At 46.2% G+C, this 23,636-nt stretch overlaps 3 protein-coding genes across 11 annotated transcripts in view; 1 reads left to right on the forward strand and 2 right to left on the reverse strand.

Moving 5' to 3' along the window:
- Positions 1 to 23,636, reverse strand: part of LOC133542339 (ovarian cancer G-protein coupled receptor 1-like) — a 621,591-nt gene that overhangs the window by 196,186 nt on the left and 401,769 nt on the right. The gene's annotated exons all lie outside the window — the stretch shown is intronic.
- Positions 1 to 23,636, reverse strand: part of ccn6 (cellular communication network factor 6) — a 42,633-nt gene that overhangs the window by 17,672 nt on the left and 1,325 nt on the right. The window contains exons 2-3 of the mRNA XM_061885836.1: positions 15,356 to 15,481; positions 12,840 to 12,993 (exon numbers count right to left, since the gene is read on the reverse strand). Coding sequence (XP_061741820.1) covers positions 12,840 to 12,993; positions 15,356 to 15,481 — 280 coding nt within the window. The remainder of the gene's footprint in view (positions 1 to 12,839; positions 12,994 to 15,355; positions 15,482 to 23,636) is intronic.
- LOC133542031 (uncharacterized) lies at positions 16,990 to 23,545 on the forward strand. Of its 2 annotated transcripts, XR_009804032.1 has the most exons (3): positions 16,990 to 17,276; positions 20,657 to 23,050; positions 23,288 to 23,545. XR_009804032.1 is itself a non-coding variant. In XM_061885826.1 (2 exons), the coding sequence occupies exon 2, from the start codon at positions 20,737 to 20,739 to the stop codon at positions 22,711 to 22,713; it is 1,977 nt and encodes a 658-aa protein (XP_061741810.1). In that variant the 5' UTR covers positions 16,990 to 17,276; positions 20,657 to 20,736; the 3' UTR covers positions 22,714 to 23,144. The 2 variants fall into 2 exon arrangements, 1 of the variants encoding a protein (XP_061741810.1); XM_061885826.1 differs by lacking the exon at positions 23,288 to 23,545 and having other exon boundaries at positions 20,657 to 23,144.

Genomic DNA, 23,636 nt, shown 5'->3' on the forward strand with positions numbered 1-23,636 from the left:
AACACAGGTCACATCCAACCGCCATCATGTCTACAACACAGGTCACATCCAACCACCATCAGATCTACAACACAGGTCACATCCAACCGCCATCAGGTCTACAACACAGGTCACATCCAACCGCCATCAGGTCTACAACACAGGTCACATCCAACCGCCATCAGGTCTACAACACAGGTCACATCCAACCGCCATCAGGTCTACAACACAGGTCACATCCAACCGCCATCAGGTCTACAACACAGGTAACATCCAATTGCCATCATGTCTACAACACAGGTCACATCCAACCGCCATCAGGTCTACAACACAGGTCACATCCAACCGCCATCAGGTCTACAACACAGGTCACATCCAACCGCCATCAGGTCTACAACACAGGTCACATCCAACCGCCATCAGGTCTACAACACAGGTCACATCCAACCGCCATCAGGTCTACAACACAGGTCACATCCAACCGCCATCAGGTCTACAACACAGGTCACATCCAATTGCCATCATGTCTACAACACAGGTCACATCCAACCGCCATCAGGTCTACAACACAGGTCACATCCAACCGCCATCAGGTCTACAACACAGGTCACATCCAATTGCCATCATGTCTACAACACAGGTCACATCCAACCGCCATCAGGTCTACAACAGAGGTCACATCCAACCGCCATCAGGTCTACAACACAGGTCACATCCAACCGCCATCAGGTCTACAACACAGGTCACATCCAATTGCCATCATGTCTACAACACAGGTCACATCCAACCGCCATCAGGTCTACAACACAGGTCACATCCAACCGCCATCAGGTCTACAACACAGGTCACATCCAACCGCCATCAGGTCTACAACACAGGTCACATCCAACCGCCATCAGGTCTACAACACAGGTCACATCCAATTGCCATCATGTCTACAACACAGGTCACATCCAACCGCCATCAGGTCTACAACACAGGTCACATCCAACCGCCATCAGGTCTACAACACAGGTCACATCCAACCGCCATCAGGTCTACAACACAGGTCACATCCAACCGCCATCAGGTCTACAACACAGGTCACATCCAACCGCCATCAGGTCTACAACACAGGTCACATCCAACCGCCCATCAGGTCTACAACACAGGTCACATCCAATTGCCATCATGTCTACAACACAGGTCACATCCAACCGCCATCAGGTCTACAACACAGGTCACATCCAACCGCCATCAGGTCTACAACACAGGTCACATCCAACCGCCATCAGGTCTACAACACAGGTCACATCCAACCGCCATCAGGTCTACAACACAGGTCACATCCAACCGCCATCAGGTCTACAACACAGGTCACATCCAACCGCCATCAGGTCTACAACACAGGTCACATCAACCGCCATCAGGTCTACAACACAGGTCACATCCAACCGCCATCAGGTCTACAACACAGGTCACATCCAATTCGCCATCAGGTCTACAACACAGGTCACATCCAACCGCCATCAGGTCTACAACACAGGTCACATCCAACCGCCATCAGGTCTACAACACAGGTCACATCCAACTGCCATCAGGTCTACAACACAGGTCACATCCAACCGCCATCAGGTCTACAACACAGGTCACATCCAACCGCCATCAGGTCTACAACACAGGTCACATCCAACCGCCATCAGGTCTACAACACAGGTCACATCCAACCGCCATCAGGTCTACAACACAGGTCACATCCAACCGCCATCAGGTCTACAACACAGGTCACATCCAACCGCCATCAGGTCTACAACACAGGTCACATCCAACCGCCATCAGGTCTACAACACAGGTCACATCCAACCGCCATCAGGTCTACAACACAGGTCACATCCAACCGCCATCAGGTCTACAACACAGGTCACATCCAACCGCCATCAGGTCTACAACACAGGTCACATCCAACTTGCCATCAGGTCTACAACACAGGTCACATCCAACCGCCATCAGGTCTACAACACAGGTCACATCCAACCGCCATCAGGTCTACAACACAGGTCACATCCAACCGCCATCAGGTCTACAACACAGGTCACATCCAACCGCCATCAGGTCTACAACACAGGTCACATCCAACCTGCCATCAGGTCTACAACACAGGTCACATCCAACCGCCATCAGGTCTACAACACAGGTCACATCCAACCGCCATCAGGTCTACAACACAGGTCACATCCAACCGCCATCAGGTCTACAACACAGGTCACATCCAACCGCCATCAGGTCTACAACACAGGTCACATCCAACCGCCATCAGGTCTACAACACAGGTCACATCCAACCGCCATCAGGTCTACAACACAGGTCACATCCAACCGCCATCAGGTCTACAACACAGGTCACATCCAACCGCCATCAGGTCTACAACACAGGTCACATCCAACCGCCATCAGGTCTACAACACAGGTCACATCCAACCGCCATCAGGTCTACAACACAGGTCACATCCAACCGCCATCAGGTCTACAACACAGGTCACATCCAACCGCCATCAGGTCTACAACACAGGTCACATCCAACCGCCATCAGGTCTACAACACAGGTCACATCCAACCGCCATCAGGTCTACAACACAGGTCACATCCAACCGCCATCAGGTCTACAACACAGGTCACATCCAACCGCCATCAGGTCTACAACACAGGTCACATCCAACCGCCATCAGGTCTACAACACAGGTCACATCCAACCGCCATCAGGTCTACAACACAGGTCACATCCAACCGCCATCAGGTCTACAACACAGGTCACATCCAACCGCCATCAGGTCTACAACACAGGTCACATCCAACCGCCATCAGGTCTACAACACAGGTCACATCCAACCGCCATCAGGTCTACAACACAGGTCACATCCAACCGCCATCAGGTCTACAACACAGGTCACATCCAACCGCCATCAGGTCTACAACACAGGTCACATCCAACCGCCATCAGGTCTACAACACAGGTCACATCCAACCGCCATCAGGTCTACAACACAGGTCACATCCAACCGCCATCAGGTCTACAACACAGGTCACATCCAACCGCCATCAGGTCTACAACACAGGTCACATCCAACCGCCATCAGGTCTACAACACAGGTCACATCCAACCGCCATCAGGTCTACAACACAGGTCACATCCAACCGCCATCAGGTCTACAACACAGGTCACATCCAACCGCCATCAGGTCTACAACACAGGTCACATCCAACCGCCATCAGGTCTACAACACAGGTCACATCCAACCGCCATCAGGTCTACAACACAGGTCACATCCAACCGCCATCAGGTCTACAACACAGGTCACATCCAACCGCCATCAGGTCTACAACACAGGTCACATCCAACCGCCATCAGGTCTACAACACAGGTCACATCCAACCGCCATCAGGTCTACAACACAGGTCACATCCAACCGCCATCAGGTCTACAACACAGGTCACATCCAACCGCCATCAGGTCTACAACACAGGTCACATCCAACCGCCATCAGGTCTACAACACAGGTCACATCCAACCGCCATCAGGTCTACAACACAGGTCACATCCAACCGCCATCAGGTCTACAACACAGGTCACATCCAACCGCCATCAGGTCTACAACACAGGTCACATCCAACCGCCATCAGGTCTACAACACAGGTCACATCCAACCGCCATCAGGTCTACAACACAGGTCACATCCAACCGCCATCAGGTCTACAACACAGGTCACATCCAACCGCCATCAGGTCTACAACACAGGTCACATCCAACCGCCATCAGGTCTACAACACAGGTCACATCCAACCGCCATCAGGTCTACAACACAGGTCACATCCAACCGCCATCAGGTCTACAACACAGGTCACATCCAACCGCCATCAGGTCTACAACACAGGTCACATCCAACCGCCATCAGGTCTACAACACAGGTCACATCCAACCGCCATCAGGTCTACAACACAGGTCACATCCAACCGCCATCAGGTCTACAACACAGGTCACATCCAACCGCCATCAGGTCTACAACACAGGTCACATCCAACCGCCATCAGGTCTACAACACAGGTCACATCCAACCGCCATCAGGTCTACAACACAGGTCACATCCAACCGCCATCAGGTCTACAACACAGGTCACATCCAACCGCCATCAGGTCTACAACACAGGTCACATCCAACCGCCATCAGGTCTACAACACAGGTCACATCCAACCGCCATCAGGTCTACAACACAGGTCACATCCAACCGCCATCAGGTCTACAACACAGGTCACATCCAACCGCCATCAGGTCTACAACACAGGTCACATCCAACCGCCATCAGGTCTACAACACAGGTCACATCCAACCGCCATCAGGTCTACAACACAGGTCACATCCAACCACCATCAGGTCTACAACACAGGTCACATCCAACCGCCATCAGGTCTACAACACAGGTCACATCCAACCGCCATCAGGTCTACAACACAGGTCACATCCAACCGCCATCAGGTCTACAACACAGGTCACATCCAACCGCCATCAGGTCTACAACACAGGTCACATCCAACCGCCATCAGGTCTACAACACAGGTCACATCCAACCGCCATCAGGTCTACAACACAGGTCACATCCAACCGCCATCAGGTCTACAACACAGGTCACATCCAACCGCCATCAGGTCTACAACACAGGTCACATCCAACCACCATCAGGTCTACAACACAGGTCACATCCAACCGCCATCAGGTCTACAACACAGGTCACATCCAACCGCCATCAGGTCTACAACACAGGTCACATCCAACCGCCATCAGGTCTACAACACAGGTCACATCCAACCGCCATCAGGTCTACAACACAGGTCACATCCAACCGCCATCAGGTCTACAACACAGGTCACATCCAACCGCCATCAGGTCTACAACACAGGTCACATCCAACCGCCATCAGGTCTACAACACAGGTCACATCCAACCACCATCAGGTCTACAACACAGGTCACATCCAACCGCCATCAGGTCTACAACACAGGTCACATCCAACCGCCATCAGGTCTACAACACAGCAGACCCCTCCATTTGCCCTCAATCACTGCCTGAACACACATACACACACACACATACATACATATATATATATATATATACTGTGTGTGTATGTATATATATATATATTCACAATAGGAAGGTCCTGCAGTCCTGGGTTCAAATCCAGGCTCGGGATCTTTCTGTGTGGAGTTTGCATGTTCTCCCCGTGAATGCGTGGGTTTCCTCCGGGTACTCCGGCTTCCTCCCACCTCCAAAGACATGCACCTGGGGATAGGCCCCTCCCACCTCCAAAGACATGCACCTGGGGATAGGCCCCTCCCACCTCCAAAGACATGCACCTGGGGATAGGCCCCTCCCACCTCCAAAGACATGCACCTGGGGATAGGCCCCTCCCACCTCCAAAGACATGCACCTGGGGATAGGCCCCTCCCACCTCCAAAGACATGCACCTGGGGATAGGCCCATCCCACCTCCAAAGACATGCACCTGGGGATAGGCCCCTCCCACCTCCAAAGACATGCACCTGGGGATAGGTTGATTGGCAACACTAAATGCTAATGTGTGAATGTTGTCTGTCTATTTGTGTTGGCCCTGTGATGAGATGGTGCCTTGTCCAGGGTGTACCTCGCCTTCCGCCCGATTGTAGCCGAGATAGGCGCCAGTGACCCCAAAAGGGAATAAGCGGTAGGAAATGGATGGATGGATGGATGGATGTATATATATATATATATGTATGTGTGTGTGGTATAGTACCAAATATTACTCATTAGTATCACAGTACTATACTAGTAGTATAGTCTACAACCCTGCTGGACATAATTATTACTGTCATGTTTCAAACTTTTGTTTGTTTGTTGCTGTGGATGTGCAGCACTCTTTTTATCCATTCTTGTCAAGTGTGTGGCCTAGAACACGGACATGTAGGACTAAAACTGGACTAAAAGAAGGAGAGGTAGGGGTGAAAGTGGACTAGAAGAAGGAGAGGTAGGGGTGAAAGTGGACTAGAAGAAGGTGATGTAGGGGTGAAAGTGGACTAGAAGAAGGTGATGTAGGGGTGAAAGTGGACTAGAAGAAGGTGATGTAGGGGTGAAAGTGGACTAGAAGAAGGTGATGTAGGGGTGAAAGTGGACTAGAAGAAGGTGATGTGGGGGTGAAAGTGGACTAGAAGAAGGTGATGTAGGGGTGAAAGTGGACTAGAAGAAGGTGATGTAGGGGTGAAAGTGGACTAGAAGAAGGTGATGTAGGGGTGAAAGTGGACTAGAAGAAGGTGATGTGGGGGTGAAAGTGGACTAGAAGAAGGTGATGTAGGGGTGAAAGTGGACTAGAAGAAGGTGATGTAGGGGTGAAAGTGGACTAGAAGAAGGTGATGTAGGGGTGAAAGTGGACTAGAAGAAGGTGATGTAGGGGTGAAAGTGGACTAGAAGAAGGTGATGTAGGGGTGAAAGTGGACTAGAAGAAGGTGATGTAGGGGTGAAAGTGGACTAGAAGAAGGTGATGTGGGGGTGAAAGTGGACTAGAAGAAGGTGATGTAGGGGTGAAAGTGGACTAGAATAAGGAGAGGTAGGGGTGAAAGTGGACTAGAAGAAGGTGATGTAGGGGTGAAAGTGGACTAGAAGAAGGTGATGTAGGGGTGAAAGTGGACTAGAAGAAGGTGATGTAGGGGTGAAAGTGGACTAGAATAAGGTGATGTAGGGGTGAAAGTGGACTAGAAGAAGGTGATGTAGGGGTGAAAGTGGACTAGAAGAAGGTGATGTAGGGGTGAAAGTGGACTAGAAGAAGGTGATGTAGGGGTGAAAGTGGACTAGAAGAAGGTGATGTAGGGGTGAAAGTGGACTAGAAGAAGGTGATGTAGGGGTGAAAGTGGACTAGAAGAAGGAGAGGTAGGGGTGAAAGTGGACTAGAATAAGGTGATGTAGGGGTGAAAGTGGACTAGAAGAAGGTGATGTAGGGGTGAAAGTGGACTAGAATAAGGTGATGTAGGGGTGAAAGTGGACTAGAATAAGGTGATGTAGGGGTGAAAGTGGACTAGAAAAAGGTGATGTAGGGGTGAAAGTGGACTAGAAGAAGGTGATGTAGGGGTGAAAGTGGACTAGAATAAGGAGAGGTAGGGGTGAAAGTGGACTAGAAGAAGGAGAGGTAGGGGTGAAAGTGGACTAGAAGAAGGAGAGGTAGGGGTGAAAGTGGACTAGAAGAAGGAGAGGTAGGGGTGAAAGTGGACTAGAAGAAGGTGATGTAGGGGTGAAAGTGGACTAGAATAAGGAGAGGTAGGGGTGAAAGTGGACTAGAAGAAGGAGAGGTAGGGGTGAAAGTGGACTAGAAGAAGGAGAGGTAGGGGTGAAAGTGGACTAGAAGAAGGTGATGTAGGGGTGAAAATGGACTAGAAGAAGGTGATGTAGGGGTGAAAGTGGACTAGAAGAAGGTGATGTAGGGGTGAAAGTGGACTAGAAGAAGGTGATGTAGGGGTGAAAGTGGACTAGAAGAAGGTGATGTAGGGGTGAAAGTGTACTAGAAGAAGGTTGATGCAGGGGTGAAAGTGGACTAGAAGAAGGTGATGTAGGGGTGAAAATGGACTAGAAGAAGGTGATGTAGGGGTGAAAGTGGACTAGAAGAAGGAGATGTAGGGGTGAAAGTGGACTAGAATAAGGAGAGGGGTGAAAGTGGACTAGAATAAGGAGAGGTAGGGGTGAAAGTGTACTAGAAGAAGGGGAGTGTAGTAGAAGAAGGGGAGTGTAATAGAGGAAGGGGAGTGTAGTAGAAGAAGGGGAGTGTTGTAGAAGAAGGGGAGTTTAATAGAGGAAGGGGAGTGTAATAGAAGAAGGGGAGTGTAGTAGAAGAAGGGGAGTGTACTAGAAGAAGGGGAGTGTAGTAGAAGAAGGGGAGTGTAGTAGAAGAAGGGGAGTGTAGTAGAAGAAGGGGAGTGTAATAGAAGAAGGGGAGTGTAGTGGAAGAAGGGGAGTGTAATAGAGGAAGGGGAGTGTAGTAGAAGGGGGAGTGTAATAGAGGAAGGGGAGTGTAGTAGGAGAAGGGGAGTGTAGTAGAAGAAGGGGAGTGTAATAGAGGAAGGGGAGTGTAGTAGAAGAAGGGGAGTGTAGTAGAAGAAGGGGAGTGTAATAGAGGAAGGGGAGTGTAGTAGAAGATGGGGAGTGTAGTAGAAGAAGGGGAGTGTAGTAGAAGAAGGGGAGTGCAATAGAAGAAGGGGAGTGTTATAGAGGAAGGGGAGTGTAGTAGAAGAAGGGGAGTGTAGTAGAGAAGGGGAGTGTTGTAGAAGAAGGGGAGTGTAGTAGAAGAAGGGGAGTGTACTAGAAGAAGGGGAGTGTAGTAGAAGAAGGGGAGTGTACTAGAAGAAGGGGAGTGTAGTAGGAGAAGGGGAGTGTACTAGAAGAAGGGGAGTGTAGTAGAAGAAGGGGAGTGTTGTAGAAGAATGGGAGTGTAGTAGAAGAAGGGGAGTGTTGTAGAAGAAGGGGAGTGTAGTAGAAGAAGGGGAGTGTAATAGAAGAAGGGGAGTGTAGTAGAAGAAGGGGAGTGTAGTAGAAGGGGAGTGTACTAGAAGAAGGGGAGTGTACTAGAAGAAGGGGAGTGTACTAGAAGAAGGGGGGTGTAGTAGAAGAAGGGGAGTGTAGTGGAAGAAGGGGAGTGTAGTAGAAGAAGGGGAGTGTAGTAGAAGGGGAGTGTAGTAGAAGAAGGAGAGTGTAGTAGAAGAAGGGGAGTGTTGTAGAAGAAGGGGAGTGTTGTAGAAGAAGGGGAGTATAATAGAAGAAGGGGAGTGTAGTAGAAGAAGGGGAGTGTAGTAGAAGAAGGGGAGTGTAGTGGAAGAAGGGGAGTGGTGGAAGAAGGGGAGTGTAGTAGAAGTAGGGGAGTGTACTAGAAGAAGGGGAGTGTTGTAGAAGAAGGGGAGTGTAGTAGAAGAAGGGGAGTGTAGTGGAAGAAGGGTTAGTGTAGTAGAAGAATGGGAGTGTACTAGAAGAAGGGGAGTGTAGTAGAAGGGGAGTGTAGTAGAAGAAGGGGAGTGTACTAGAAGAAGGGGAGTGTAGTAGAAGAAGGGGAGTGTACTAGAAGAAGGGGAGTGTTGTAGAAGAAGGGGAGTGTAGTAGGAGAAGGGGAGTGTACTAGAAGAAGGGGAGTGTTGTAGAAGAAGGGGAGTGTAGTAGAAAAAGGGGAGTGTAGTAGTAGAAGGGGAGTGTACTAGAAGAAGGGGAGTGTAGTAGAAGAAGGGGAGTGTACTAGAAGAAGGGGAGTAGAAGAAGGGGGGTGTAGTAGAAGAAGAGGAGTGTAATAGGAGAAAGGGAGTGTAGTAGAAGAAGGGGAGTGTAGTAGAAGAAGGGGAGTGTAGTAGAAGGGGAGTGTAGTAGAAGAAGGGGAGTGCACTAGAAGAAGGGGAGTGTGGTAGAAGAAGGGGAGTGTAGTAGAAGAAGGGGAGTGTAGTGGAAGAAGGGGAGTGTAGTAAAAGAAGGGGAGTGTAATAGAAGAAGGGGAGTGTAGTGGAAGAAGGGGAGTGTAGTGGAAGAAGGGGAGTGTAATAGAAGAAGGGGAGTGTAGTAGAAGAAGGGGAGTGTAGTGGGAGAAGGGGAGTGTAGTGGAAGAAGGGGAGTGTAGTAGAAGAAGGGGAGTGTAGTAGAAGAAGGGGAGTGTAGTAGAAGAAGGGGAGTGTAGTAGAAGAAGGGGAGTGTAATAGAAGAAGGGGAGTGTAGTAGAAGAAGGGGAGTGTAGTAGAAGAAGGTTAGTGTAGTAGAAGAAGGGGGGTGTAGTAGAAGAAGGGGAGTGTAATAGAAGAAGGGGAGTGTAGTAGAAGAAGGGGAGTGTAGTGGCAGAAGGGGAGTGTAGTAGAAGAAGGGGAGTGTAGTGGAAGAAGGGGAGTGTAGTAGAAGAAGGGGAGTGTAGTAGAAGGGGAGTGTTGTAGAAGAAGGGGAGTGTAGTAGAAGAAGGGGAGTGTAGTAGAAGAAGGGGAGTGTACTAGAAGAAGGGGAGTGTAGTAGAAGAAGGGGAGCGTAGTAGAAGGGGAGTGTAGTAGAAGAAGGGGAGTGTAGTAGAAGAAGGGGAGTGTAGTAGAAGAAGGGGGGTGTAGTAGAAAAAGGGGAGTGTAATAGGAGAAGGGGAGTGTAGTAGGAGAAGGGGAGTGTAGTGGAAGAAGGGGAGTGTAGTAGAAGAAGGGGAGTGTAGTGGAAGAAGGGGAGTGTAGTGGAAGAAGGGGAGTGTAATAGAAGAAGGGGAGTGTAGTAGAAGAAGGGGAGTGTAATAGAAGAAGGGGAGTGTAGTGGAAGAAGGGGAGTGTAGTGGAAGAAGGGGAGTGTAGTAGAAGAAGGGGAGTGTAGTGGAAGAAGGGGAGTGTAGTAGAAGGGGAGTGTTGTAGAAGAAGGGGAGTGTAGTGGAAGAAGGGGAGTGTAGTAGAAGAAGGGGAGTGTTGTAGAAGAATGGGAGTGTAGTAGAAGAAGGGGAGTGTTGTAGAAGAAGGGGAGTGTCTTAGAAGAAGGGGAGTGTAGTAGAAGAAGGGGAGTGTAGTGGAAGAAGGGGAGTGTAGTAGAAGGGGAGTGTACTAGAAGAAGGGGATTGTACTAGAAGAAGGGGAGTGTACTAGAAGAAGGGGGGTGTAGTAGAAGAAGGGGAGTGTAGTGGAAGAAGGGGAGTGTAGTAGAAGAAGGGGATTGTAGTAGAAGGGGAGTGTAGTAGAAGAAGGGGAGTGTAGTAGAAGAAGGGGAGTGTTGTAGAAGAAGGGGAGTGTTGTAGAAGAAGGGGAGTATAATAGAAGAAGGGGAGTGTAGTAGAAGAAGGGGAGTGTAGTAGAAGAAGGGGAGTGTAGTGGAAGAAGGGGAGTGGTGGAAGAAGGGGAGTGTAATAGAAGAAGGGGAGTGTAGTGGAAGAAGGGGAGTGTAGTGGAAGAAGGGGAGTGTAATAGAAGAAGGGGAGTGTAGGAGAAGAAGGGGAGTGTAGTGGAAGAAGGGGAGTGTAGTGGAAGAAGGGGAGTGTAGTAGAAGAAGGGGAGTGTAGTAGAAGAAGGGGAGTGTAGTAGAAGAAGGGGAGTGTAGTAGAAGAAGGGGAGTGTAGTAGAAGAAGGGGAGTGCAGTAGAAGAAGGTTAGTGTAGTAGAAGAAGGGGGGTGTAGTAGAAGAAGGGGAGTGTAATAGAAGAAGGGGTGTGTAGTAGAAGAAGGGGAGTGTAGTGGAAGAAGGGGAGTGTAGTAGAAGAAGGGGAGTGTAGTGGAAGAAGGGGAGTGTAGTAGAAGAAGGGGAGTGTAGTAGAAGGGGAGTGTTGTAGAAGAAGGGGAGTGTAGTAGAAGAAGGGGAGTGTAGTAGAAGAAGGGGAGTGTACTAGAAGAAGGGGAGTGTAGTAGAAGAAGGGGAGCGTAGTAGAAGGGGAGTGTAGTAGAAGAAGGGGAGTGTAGTAGAAGAAGGGGAGTGTAGTAGAAGAAGGGGGGTGTAGTAGAAAAAGGGGAGTGTAATAGGAGAAGGGGAGTGTAGTAGGAGAAGGGGAGTGTAGCCGAAGAAGGGGAGTGTAGTAGAAGAAGGGGAGTGTAGTGGAAGAAGGGGAGTGTAGTAGAAGAAGGGGAGTGTAGTAGAAGGGGAGTGTTGTAGAAGAAGGGGAGTGTAGTAGAAGAAGGGGAGTGTAGTAGAAGAAGGGGAGTGTAGTAGAAGAAGGGGAGTGTAGTGGAAGAAGGGGAGTGTAGTGGAAGAAGGGGAGTGTAGTATAAGAAGGGGAGTGTAGTAGAAGAAGGGGAGTGTAGTAGAAGAAGGGGAGTGTAGTAGAAGGGGAGTGTAGTAGAAGAAGGGGGGTGTAGTAGAAGAAGGGGAGTGCACTAGAAGAAGGGGAGTGTAGTAGAAGAAGGGGAGTGTAGTAGAAGAAGGGGAGTGTAGTGGAAGAAGGGGAGTGTAGTAGAAGAAGGGGAGTGTAATAGAAGAAGGGGAGTGTAGTGGAAGAAGGGGAGTGTAGTGGAAGAAGGGGAGTGTAATAGAAGAAGGGGAGTGTAGTAGAAGAAGGGGAGTGTAGTGGAAGAAGGGGAGTGTAGTGGAAGAAGGGGAGTGTAGTAAAAGAAGGGGAGTGTAGTAAAAGAAGGCGAGTGTAGTAGAAGAAGGGGAGTGTAATAGAAGAAGGCGAGTGTAGTAGAAGAAGGGGAGTGTAGTAGAAGAAGGTTAGTGTAGTAGAAGAAGGGGGGTGTAGTAGAAGAAGGGGAGTGTAATAGAAGAAGGGGAGTGTAGTAGAAGAAGGGGAGTGTAGTGGAAGAAGGGGAGTGTAGTAGAAGAAGGGGAGTGTAGTGGAAGAAGGGGAGTGTAGTAGAAGAAGGGGAGTGTAGTAGAAGGGGAGTGTTGTAGAAGAAGGGGAGTGTAGTAGAAGAAGGGGAGTGTAGTAGAAGAAGGGGAGTGTACTAGAAGAAGGGGAGTGTAGTAGAAGAAGGGGGGTGTAGTAGAAGAAGGGGAGTGTAGTAGAAGAAGAGGAGTGTAGTAGAAGAAGGGGAGTGTAGTAGAAGAAGGGGAGTGTAGTAGGAGAAGGGGAGTGTAGTAGAAGAAGGGGAGTGTAGTAGAAGAAGGGGGGTGTAGTAGAAGAAGGGGAGTGTAGTAGAAGAAGGGGAGTGTAGTAGAAGAAGGGGAGTGTACTAGAAGAAGGGGAGTGTAGTAGAAGAAGGGGAGTGTAGTAGAAGGGGAGTGTAGTAGAAGAAGGGGAGTGTAGTAGAAGAAGGGGAGTGTAGTAGAAGAAGGGGAGTGTAGTAGAAGAAGGGGAGTGTAGTGGAAGAAGGGGAGTGTAGTAGAAGAAGGGGAGTGTAGTAGAAGAAGGGGAGTGTAGTGGAAGAAGGGGAGTGTAGTAGAAGAGTGTGTGTGGTGTACTCACAGGCACAGACTCCCAGTTGGAAGGTGGGTGAGTCAGCAGAGAAGTCACAGTACATGTTCTTGTGAGGGTCACACACATCCCGCTCATTGCACACATCTCCTATTTGTCTGGCACATCTCTTGCAGCAGCCACAGCCGTCCAGCACCAAACTCACCTGGGGGAACATGAAACATGAGTGCACTAAACATGGATCTTAACTCACCTGGGGGAACATGAAACATGAGTGCACTAAACATGGATCTTAACTCACCTGGGGGAACATGAAACATGAGTGCACTAAACATGGATCTTAACCCACCTGGGGGAACATGAAACATGAGTGCACTAAACATGGATCTTAACTCACCTGGGGGAACATGAAACATGAGTGCACTAAACATGGATCTTAACTCACCTGGGGGAACATGAAACATGAGTGCACTAAACATGGATCTTAACTCACCTGGGGGAACATGAAACATGAGTGCACTAAACATGGATCTTAACTCACCTGGGGGAACATGAAACATGAGTGCACTAAACATGGATCTTAACTCACCTGGGGGAACATGAAACACGAGTGCACTAAACATGGATCTCAACATGTCTCAGTGTGTGTGTGTGTGTGTGTAAAAAAATATATTTGTCTGTCCATATTTTTAAAAAAGGTTAAAGTACACACTAGGTGAGGTGAAATGACCCTCTGCATTTGACCATCACCCTTGATCCCCCCTGGGAGGTGAGGGGAGCAGTGAGCAGCAGTGGTGAATCATTTGTGGTGATGTAACCCCCAATTCCAAGCCATGATGCTGAGTGTAAAGCAGGGAGGTATTGTCTCCCATTTTTATAGTCTTTGGTATGACTCGGGGTTTGAACTCACAACCTACCCATCTTTGCTTTGCGTGTGTGTAAAAAAAATATCCGTCTGTCCGTATTATGATTTATATCTGTAAAAAAAAATGTTTGTCTGTATTATGATTTATGTGTATACATTTTTTTATTGTTGTCCGTATTATGATTTATGTATGTAAAAAAAATGTCTAATTGTCCATATTAGGATTTACTGTATGAGTGTAAAAAAAATGATCTGTCTGTATAATGACTTGTCTGTGTGTGAAAAAATATATTTGTCTGTCTGTATTATGATTTGTCTGTGTGTAAAAATATATTGGTCTGTATCTTACTTGGCGTGTGTGTTAAAAAAAAATGTCCGTATGTCCATATTATGATTTTTGTGTGTAAAAAAAATATCTGTCTGTATTATGACTTCATCCATCCATCCATCCATTTCTACCACTTGTCCCTTTCAAGGTGGCGGGGGAAAAGGGGGGGAGTCTTGTTTGTGGGTAAAAAAAATATATTTCTCTGTCTGTATTATGATTCGTCAGTGTGTGTAAAAAAAAGTCTGTATTTTGCTCGGTTCGTGTGTAAAATATAAATAAAAATCAAAGTGTGTGTGCGTATTTAGATGTGTGTGGAGAAGGAATCCTCTAATGCTGTCTTTTTACACGTGTAGGACTTGTCTGTACAGCCTTTTGAGCGCACACAAGTCGTACACGCTAGAAGAGGGTTACTGCTACACACACACCGGTATACACACACACTTCTTAATATGCACACAAACATCTAAACACACACACACATCTAAATACACAGACACACACATCCAAACACACACACATATCTAAATACACACACATCTAAATACACAGACACACACATCTAAACACACACACACATCTAAATACACAGACACACACACATCTAAATATGCACACACACACACATCTAAATACACAGACACTCACATCTAAACACACATATCTAAATACACAGACACACACATCTAAATACACAGACACACACATCTAAACACACACACATCTAAATACACACACATCTAAATACACAGACACACACACACATATCTAAATACACACACATCTAAATACACAGACACACACACACACATCTAAACACACACACACACATCTAAATATGCATACACACACATCTAAATACACAGACACACACACATCTAAATACACAGACACACATCTAAACACACACACACATATCTAAATACACACACATCTAAATACACAGACACACACACACATTTAAATACAGACACACACATCTAAATATGCATACACACACATCTAAATACAAACAAACATCTAAATACACAGACACACACACATCTAAATATGCATACACACACATCTATATACACACACATCTAAATCTGCACACACACACATCTAACAACACAGACACACAGACATCTAAATACACACGCACACATCTAAATATGCACACACACACACATCTAAATATGCACACACACACACACACACATCTAAATACGCACACACACACACCGATCAAAGTGCAGACAGATTTTTTTTCACACACAGACGAGGCAAAACACGTACACGTGACATAAAACACACACACAGATGGTATCACACAGGCACAGATTGAAATAGAGATGAATAGAAATAATGTTGCTAGAATAGAGGTAGCAGACTCACCCCGGGCTGACACTGCGGGCGTGGGCCACACTTGCAGGGCCAGTGACAGAACTCAAGCCTCTTAGGCGGACTCTTCTCCCCTCCTCGGGCCGCTCTCTGCCCATGGACCTCAACCCTGCTCACACCCTGAAGGAACATCATTTCTTTTCCTTCATGCACAGCAGGGGTCCAAATATTACACTTGGGGGCCGTATTGACTTCGAAATAGGCCGCGGGCCGAAAGCTAACTGCATGTAAAATAACAATAAACATATACAGAGAGAGAGGACCACTATATAAACCACACCTAGTACATTTTAGAAGAATTGTTTCCCCATTAGCCACACTGGACTATAAATTGATAAATGTGTTATTTACACAGAAATATTTTGTAGGTGTTTATTTACATAACTTTTTTTTTTTTTTTTTTACCAAAAAACGGGGTTTGTAAAGGCAGTAAAACGGCTAAACAAACAAAACAGAAGTCATGGTGATGGACCCACAAGCTGCGCAAGCTAGCTCTCCAATCCGCCAAACAGACTCAATAACTCCACAATGATGTTTTGCTGAATGTACTTTGAACTTTGTGAAAGTGAAACAATACAAGAACAATGTGATTGTGAGTGAAAATGAACAACATTTAGCTCATGCTAAAGATTACAATAGCATGTGCCAATATGCCTAAAAACACCCCTGTGACACATGGAGAGGGTTTAGTAAGTCAGAATTGTTTTGGTTATATTACAAATCACAATGCATAAAAGAAGGAAAACATGAGTGTTCTTGTCTAACAGAGATTGTACATGAACAACGTGCAATTCCCATTATACTATGTACATTACTTGCATAGTACAGTACATCTAAATATGATGCATTGGGCTTATAAAACACAGTGGCTAATTTATGGATTGTTACCGCTGAAGGCCATCATGCAAATAGTTTCAAATAAATAAATAAATAAATGAAAAACAAGCAAATACACTGAGAAGGTGTTTTACTGTTTATGCTATGGCGCCATCTTTTGGACAATTTTGCTCACTGCAAGGGCTGCAGTGTCCTTCCATTTACTGCTTTCAACCGAGTGCGATTCAGATTTCTAGCCGTTCATAGCGTTTCTACTCGTTTACAAGTTTCTGTTGGTATTATTACCATATTTTTCGGACTATAAGGCACACTTAAAATCCTTTCATTATGTCAAATATCAACAGTGCACCTTATAACCCGCTGTGCCCAATTTACGGCATAGTTCTGGTTGTGCTTACCGACCACGAAACAATTTTATTTTGTACATGGTGTAATGATAAGTGTGACCAGTGGAGGGCAGTTACACATAGGAGATATGTGTAGACTGTAAAATGATGGCAGTCACACATAAGAGATAGGTGTAGACTGTCATATAATGGCAGTCACACATAAGAGATAAGTGTGCGCTGCAATATGATGGCTGTCACACATAAGAGATAGTGTAGATTGCAATATAATGGCAGTCATACATAAGAGATAGTGTAGACTGCAATATGATGGCAGTCATACATAAGAGATACGTGTAGACTGCAATATGATGCCAGTCACACATAAGACATACGTGTAGACTGCAATATGATGGCAGTCACCCATGAGAGATATCTGTAGACTGCAATATAATGGCAGTGTGTTGTCCTGAAGTCAACTGTTAATATTATTTACGTAATTACATTATAATATTTTTGTATTACTTGATAATATTTTGTATTAGTAACTACAATGCTTTAATTTGGAGTTAAAGTTGTTTATATTTATTGTACTTTATAATCGGTAAACAGCAGTTAGATGATGTCACTTCCGCTAAATTACTTCCTGTTGGTTGACTTCCGGTATTTGTTCGAAAGCTAGAGATACATTTTGTGGTCTTCTGTAGTACTTTCTGTTGCCATCCTACACAAAGCGGCGAAGAAGCAATGCCGTAAGTTGTCTTTAATAAGTTAACAACATGTCAGACACGTTAAAAAAGTGTAATAGTGCCGATATGTTAAATATAATTGTCGAACTAGATACAATGTGTTCAAGTCATTTAGGCAGACGGGAGTCTCCCTCTGCTGGACATTTTCCGACATTACCGTTACATTTTTATATGTCATTGTAAACGAATATGTACAGAGGCAATAAGTGTGTTGTGTGTTGTGTCTCTTGTTCTTTTCAGTTTTTCACCATCTTGTCTATGAAGGAATTGTCAAAAGTAAATGGTCAAGCTTACAACGACGTTCTCTTCATTGACTCTGGTTTGGCTTGGTGTTGAGTTGGCGTTTTTACACGTCTCACGAGAACACTAAAGTGAAAAAGGCACGTTCCGGCTGCCCTAAAGAGGACTGTACTACTTCGCTGATAAACCAGAAGATTATCGCGCATGGGAGTCGTCATTCACTACAGCGGTCAGCGGTGCTCACCTCACAACAACCCAAGAACTAGACCTCATGACAAAGTGGCTTGGTAAGGAGTCTGGAGAACATGTGAGACGCATCCGCTCAATGTATGTAAACCACCCAGAACTGGCTCTACACAAAGCATGGGAGAGACTGCGTGACTGTTATGCTGCCCCTGAAATCATTGAAAAATCACTATTTGATCGACTGGACAATTTCCCCAAAATTTCTAATAAGGACAACGCTAGGCTACGCGAACTGGGAGATTTGCTCATGGAAATTCAAGGGTTCAAGGAGGACGGCTATGTCACCGGCTTGTCCTATCTGGATACGTCACGTGGAATTAGGCCGATTGTGGATAAGCTTCCTTATAGCCTTCAGGAAAAATGGACATCTTCTGGGTTTTTGTACAAAGAACATAATAACGGTTGCTTCCCTCCCTTCCACTACTTCTGTGTTTTTGTGTGCTCCGAGGCAAAGAAACGAAATGACCCCAGTTTCACCTACCAGTACAATACAACTGCTAACCTTGACAAACACATTGCAAAAGGTTTTAACTCCAACAGACCCATCACAGTGCACAAAACAGACATTTTAACAACCAATAGTGACCCCAATGAATGTTGTCCTCTACACAACAAACCACACCCCCTTAAGAGATGCAGGACATTCCGAAACAAATCCCTGGATGATAGAAAGGCCTTTTTGAAGGAAAAAGGGATATGTTTTAAATGTTGTTCCTCAGTTTCACATCTCGCCAAACAATGCCAGTCTTCTGTAAAGTGTTATGAATGTGGAAGCACTCATCATGAGGCAGCAATGCATCCTGGTCAATCCTCTCAAATGGCCAAGGCTCCTCCATCCCTTAAAGAGGATGGCGGGGAGAGAGAAGAACAGTATAACAGAGAAGAACAGTATAACATGCCTGATGTTAGCACGAGCTGTACAGATGTTTGCGGTCAAGGTCAGTGGGGGCACTCATGCTCAAAAATATGCCTTACTAAAATGTACCATAAAGACTTCAAGGACAAGGCCATCAAAGCCTACGTAATTTTGGATGACCAAAGTAATCGATCATTGGCAAGACCAGAATTGTTTAAAATGTTCAATGTGGACAGCAAACCAATCACTTATCATCTCAGAACTTGTTCTGGCCTTGTAGAAGCACACGGTAGGGAGGCTGAGGGTTTCCAGATTGAGTCCCTAGATGGTAAAGTTCTCATCTCACTTCCAACACTCCTCGAGTGTCAAGAGATTCCAAATAATCGGAATGAGATCCCAACACCAACTGCAGTTTTGCATCAACCCCATCTCCATCACATTGCCAAACACATCCCAGAATTCGACCCAGATGCACAGATACTTCTGCTCCTTGGAAGAGATGTAATCAGGGCACACAAGGTCAGACAGCAAGTAAATGGACCACACGACGCTCCTTTTGCACAACGTCTGGATTTAGGCTGGGTGGTGATGGGAGAAGTGTGTTTAGGCAATACACACAAACCAACAATTAATTCAATGAAAACAAACGTATGGGAAAATGGACGTCATTCCATCCTTCTACCCTGCACCAGCGTCATGTGTGTTAAGAAGCAACAAACCTTCAACCAGTCCTGCAAATCACAAGAAAGGATGCTGGGATCGACAGTTTTCAACCAAACTGAACATGACAACAAACCTGCTCCATCAATGGATGACCTCCTCTTTCTAAAGATCATGGACATTCAAACCTACAGAGATGGATCCAACAATTGGGTCGCTCCACTCCCATTTAAGGAACCACGTCAACGTTTGCCAAACAATAAGGCCCAGGCAATCAAGCGGTTCATGTCACTTCAACGAACCCTCCAAAGGAAACCGGAAATGCAGGAACAGTATGTCACATTCATAGAAAAGCTCATTACCCACAAGCATGCAGAGGTAGCGCCGCCATTGAGGAAAGATGAAGAGTGCTGGTATTTGCCATCCTTTGGCGTATACCACCCACGAAAACCTGACCAGATCAGAGTCGTTTTTGACTCTAGCGCCCAACACGCAGGTATTTCCCTAAACGACGTGCTACTCTCTGGACCCGACCTCAACAACTCCTTGCTGGGCGTTCTTCTGCGCTTCCGGAAGGAAAGAGTTGCGATTATGGCAGATATCCAGCAGATGTTTCATTGTTTTTTGGTGCATGAAGATCATCGAAATTTCCTACGTTTCTTGTGGCATCAGGACAATGATCTCAGGAAGCCAGTTATTGAGTATCGCATGAGGGTCCACGTGTTTGGCAACACACCATCTCCTGCTGTGGCAATCTATGGACTGCGAAAGGCCATCAGGGAAGGTGCACAGCAGCACGGAGATGATACTGTCAGGTTTGTAGAAAGGCACTTTTATGTGGACGATGGCTTGGTATCCCTACCATCTGAAGGTGAGGCCATTGACCTGCTCCAAAGGACAAAGTGTTCACTTGCCGAGTCGAACCTTCGCTTGCACAAGTTTGTATCAAACTCTGAGGAAGTCACCAAAGCCTTCTCCCCCCAAGATTGTGCCCCTGTGGTCAAAGACTTAGATTTGAGTGGAGACTTTACACCCACGCAACGGAGCTTAGGGTTGCTCTGGGAGATTACATCTGACACATTTACATACTTTGCATCACCAACAAACAAACCATTCACTCGACGTGGTGTTTTGTCTACAGTAAACAGTGTTTTTGATCCCCTAGGAATGCTCGCACCTGTCACAATTCAGGGAAGATCCCTTCTCAGAGAACTTACCTCCGAGCTAGCAGACTGGGACATGCCCCTGCCAGAAGCCAAAAAGAACAAGTGGGAGACTTGGAAAGAGTCTCTTCAGGGCTTAAACAAGATTCATATTCCACGCAGGTACACTGCAAAGTCACTGTGCGATGCGGTGCTCACAGAGTTGTGCGTGTTTTCAGATGCATCCTGCAAGGCCATTGGTGCTGTGGCTTACCTGAAAGTGGTCCAAGAAGATGGAGAGGCCGAAGTCGGATTTGTGATGGGAAAGGCCAAGTTGGCACCCCAGTCTGAACCTACTATCCCAAGGCTCGAGCTCTGTGCTGCTGTGCTAGCCGTAGAGATGGCAGATCTCATCCAAGATGAGCTGGACCTCAAGTTCGATGAAGTTCGCTTCTACACAGACAGTAAGGTAGTGCTTGGATACATTTGCAATGAGAAAAAACGTTTCTACACCTACGTTCATAACAGAGTCCAGCGTATTCGTCAATCTTCAAATCCCGATCAGTGGAACTATGTGTGCACGGAGGAAAACCCTGCAGATCATGCGTCAAGATCTTTACCTGTATCAAGCCTTGGACAAACATCTTGGTTTATCGGCCCTGCATTCCTGCGAAAGACATCTGCAAAGATGACACAAACCAGTGAAAGATTTGAGCTCATTGGACCAGATAACGACTCTGAAATCCGACCACAAGTGCAGACCTGCGCTACTTACCTGGAACGTCAGATACTCAACCCAGATCGCTTCCAACGATTTTCCACTTTCACTTCCTTGGTGAGGGGTGTAGCATTCCTCATCCACGTCGCAAGAACATGCAAACGGTCTAATCAAAAAGATGGATGCAAAGGCTGGCACAAGTGTCACCAACCACGCACTGCAGATGAAATTGCCCAAGCTAAATATATTATTCTGAGGGCAGCACAAAAGGCAGCCTTCTCAGGAGAGCTTTTAGCTTTACAAGAAAACAAGCCAGTTTCAAGAAACAGCCCTTTGTTGAAACTCAACCCAACATTGGAGGATGGACTCATTTGTGTGGGAGGTAGACTAAAGTGCTCTGAACTCACACTTTTAGAAAAGAATCCTGTAATTCTCCCCAAGAAAAGCCACATCTCTGTGTTGCTCACACACCACCACCATGTGCAGGTAAAACATCAAGGCCGTCATTTTACTGAAGGAGCCATCAGAGCAGCAGGATTGTGGATTCTAGGTGGACGGTCTTTAATCAACTCAATTCTTCACAAATGCACAATCTGTCGTAGACTTCGAGGGAAGGTTCAAGAACAACAAATGGCTAATTTGCCTCCGGAACGTCTTAAATCCTGCCCTCCTTTTACGTATGTGGGAGTCGATGTCTTTGGACCCTGGTCTGTCTTAACCAGACGTACCAGAGGAGGACAAGCAGAGAGCAAGCGGTGGGCCATGATGTTCACTTGTCTTAGTTCGAGAGCTGTTCATATCGAGTTAATCGAGTCTATGGACACTTCAAGTTGTATCAACGCCCTTAGGCGTTTTTTCGCACTTCGAGGTCCAGCAAATCAACTTCATTCTGATTGTGGCACTAATTTTACGGGAGCATGCAAAGAGCTTGGAATGAACAAGGCGGTGCAGAACTTCCTCAGTGAAAAGCAGTGCATTTGGAAATTCAACCCACCACACGCTTCCCACATGGGAGGCTCTTGGGAGCGAATGATCGGGATTGCAAGAAGAATCCTGGATTCAATGTTACTGCAGCATGGGACTCGTATAACCCATGAAGTTCTTTGCACTCTGATGGCGGAAGTCACTGCAATTATAAATGCACGGCCACTTCTGCCTGTATCCATAGATCCACAACAACCCTTCATTCTTTCACCAGCAATGCTCCTAACACAGAAGGCAGGAGCTCCACCTCCACCTGGAGAATTCACGGAGAGGGACCTTTACACCAAACAATGGAAGCAAGTGCAAGCATTTGCAAACCAGTTTTGGAGCCGATGGAGAAGGGAGTACCTTCCTTCTTTGCAACAGAGACAGAAATGGAATATGTCAAGGCGAAACCTTCAAGTAGGAGATCTAGTTCTCCTCAAGGACAAGCAAGCTGCACGTAACTACTGGCCTATGGCCATGGTCACCGCCACGTTCCCCGGGATCGACAATTTGGTCAGGAAGGTCGAAGTGAAGACTACAGAGCAAGGAACCCCAAAAACATTTTTGAGACCAGTAACAGAAGTTGTTTTACTCCTGCCCAAAGACTAGAGTTATTTGGTGACCTTAGTGGCCTCACATAGGCCAGGCGGGGAGTGTGTTGTCCTGAAGTCAACTGTTAATATTATTTACGTAATTACATTATAATATTTTTGTATTACTTGATAATATTTTGTATTAGTAACTACAATGCTTTAATTTGGAGTTAAAGTTGTTTATATTTATTGTACTTTATAATCGGTAAACAGCAGTTAGATGATGTCACTTCCGCTAAATTACTTCCTGTTGGTTGACTTCCGGTATTTGTTCGAAAGCTAGAGATACATTTTGTGGTCTTCTGTAGTACTTTCTGTTGCCATCCTACACAAAGCGGCGAAGAAGCAATGCCGTAAGTTGTCTTTAATAAGTTAACAACATGTCAGACACGTTAAAAAAGTGTAATAGTGCCGATATGTTAAATATAATTGTCGAACTAGATACAATGTGTTCAAGTCATTTAGGCAGACGGGAGTCTCCCTCTGCTGGACATTTTCCGACATTACCGTTACATTTTTATATGTCATTGTAAACGAATATGTACAGAGGCAATAAGTGTGTTGTGTGTTGTGTCTCTTGTTCTTTTCAGTTTTTCACCATCTTGTCTATGAAGGAATTGTCAAAAGTAAATGGTCAAGCTTACAACGACGTTCTCTTCATTGACTCTGGTTTGGCTTGGTGTTGAGTTGGCGTTTTTACACGTCTCACGAGAACACTAAAGGCAGTCACCCATAAGAGATACGTGTAGATTGCAATTTGATGGCAGTCACACATAAGAGATATGTGTAGACTGCAATATGATGGCAGTCACATAAAAGGGATATCTGGGGACTGAAATTTGATGGCAGTCACACATAAGAGATACATGTAGACTGCAATATGATGGCAGTCACACATAAGAGATGAGTGTAGACTGCAATATAATGGCAGTCACCCAT

The sequence above is a fragment of the Nerophis ophidion genome, linkage group LG24 (assembly GCF_033978795.1).
Source record: "Nerophis ophidion isolate RoL-2023_Sa linkage group LG24, RoL_Noph_v1.0, whole genome shotgun sequence".
Classification (NCBI taxonomy): Eukaryota; Metazoa; Chordata; class Actinopteri; order Syngnathiformes; family Syngnathidae; genus Nerophis; species Nerophis ophidion.

Coding starts and splice junctions, on each gene's coding strand:
- LOC133542031 (XM_061885826.1), top strand. CDS start 20,737: ATGGGAAAGGCCAAGTTGGCACCCCAGTCTGAACCTACTATCCCAAGG.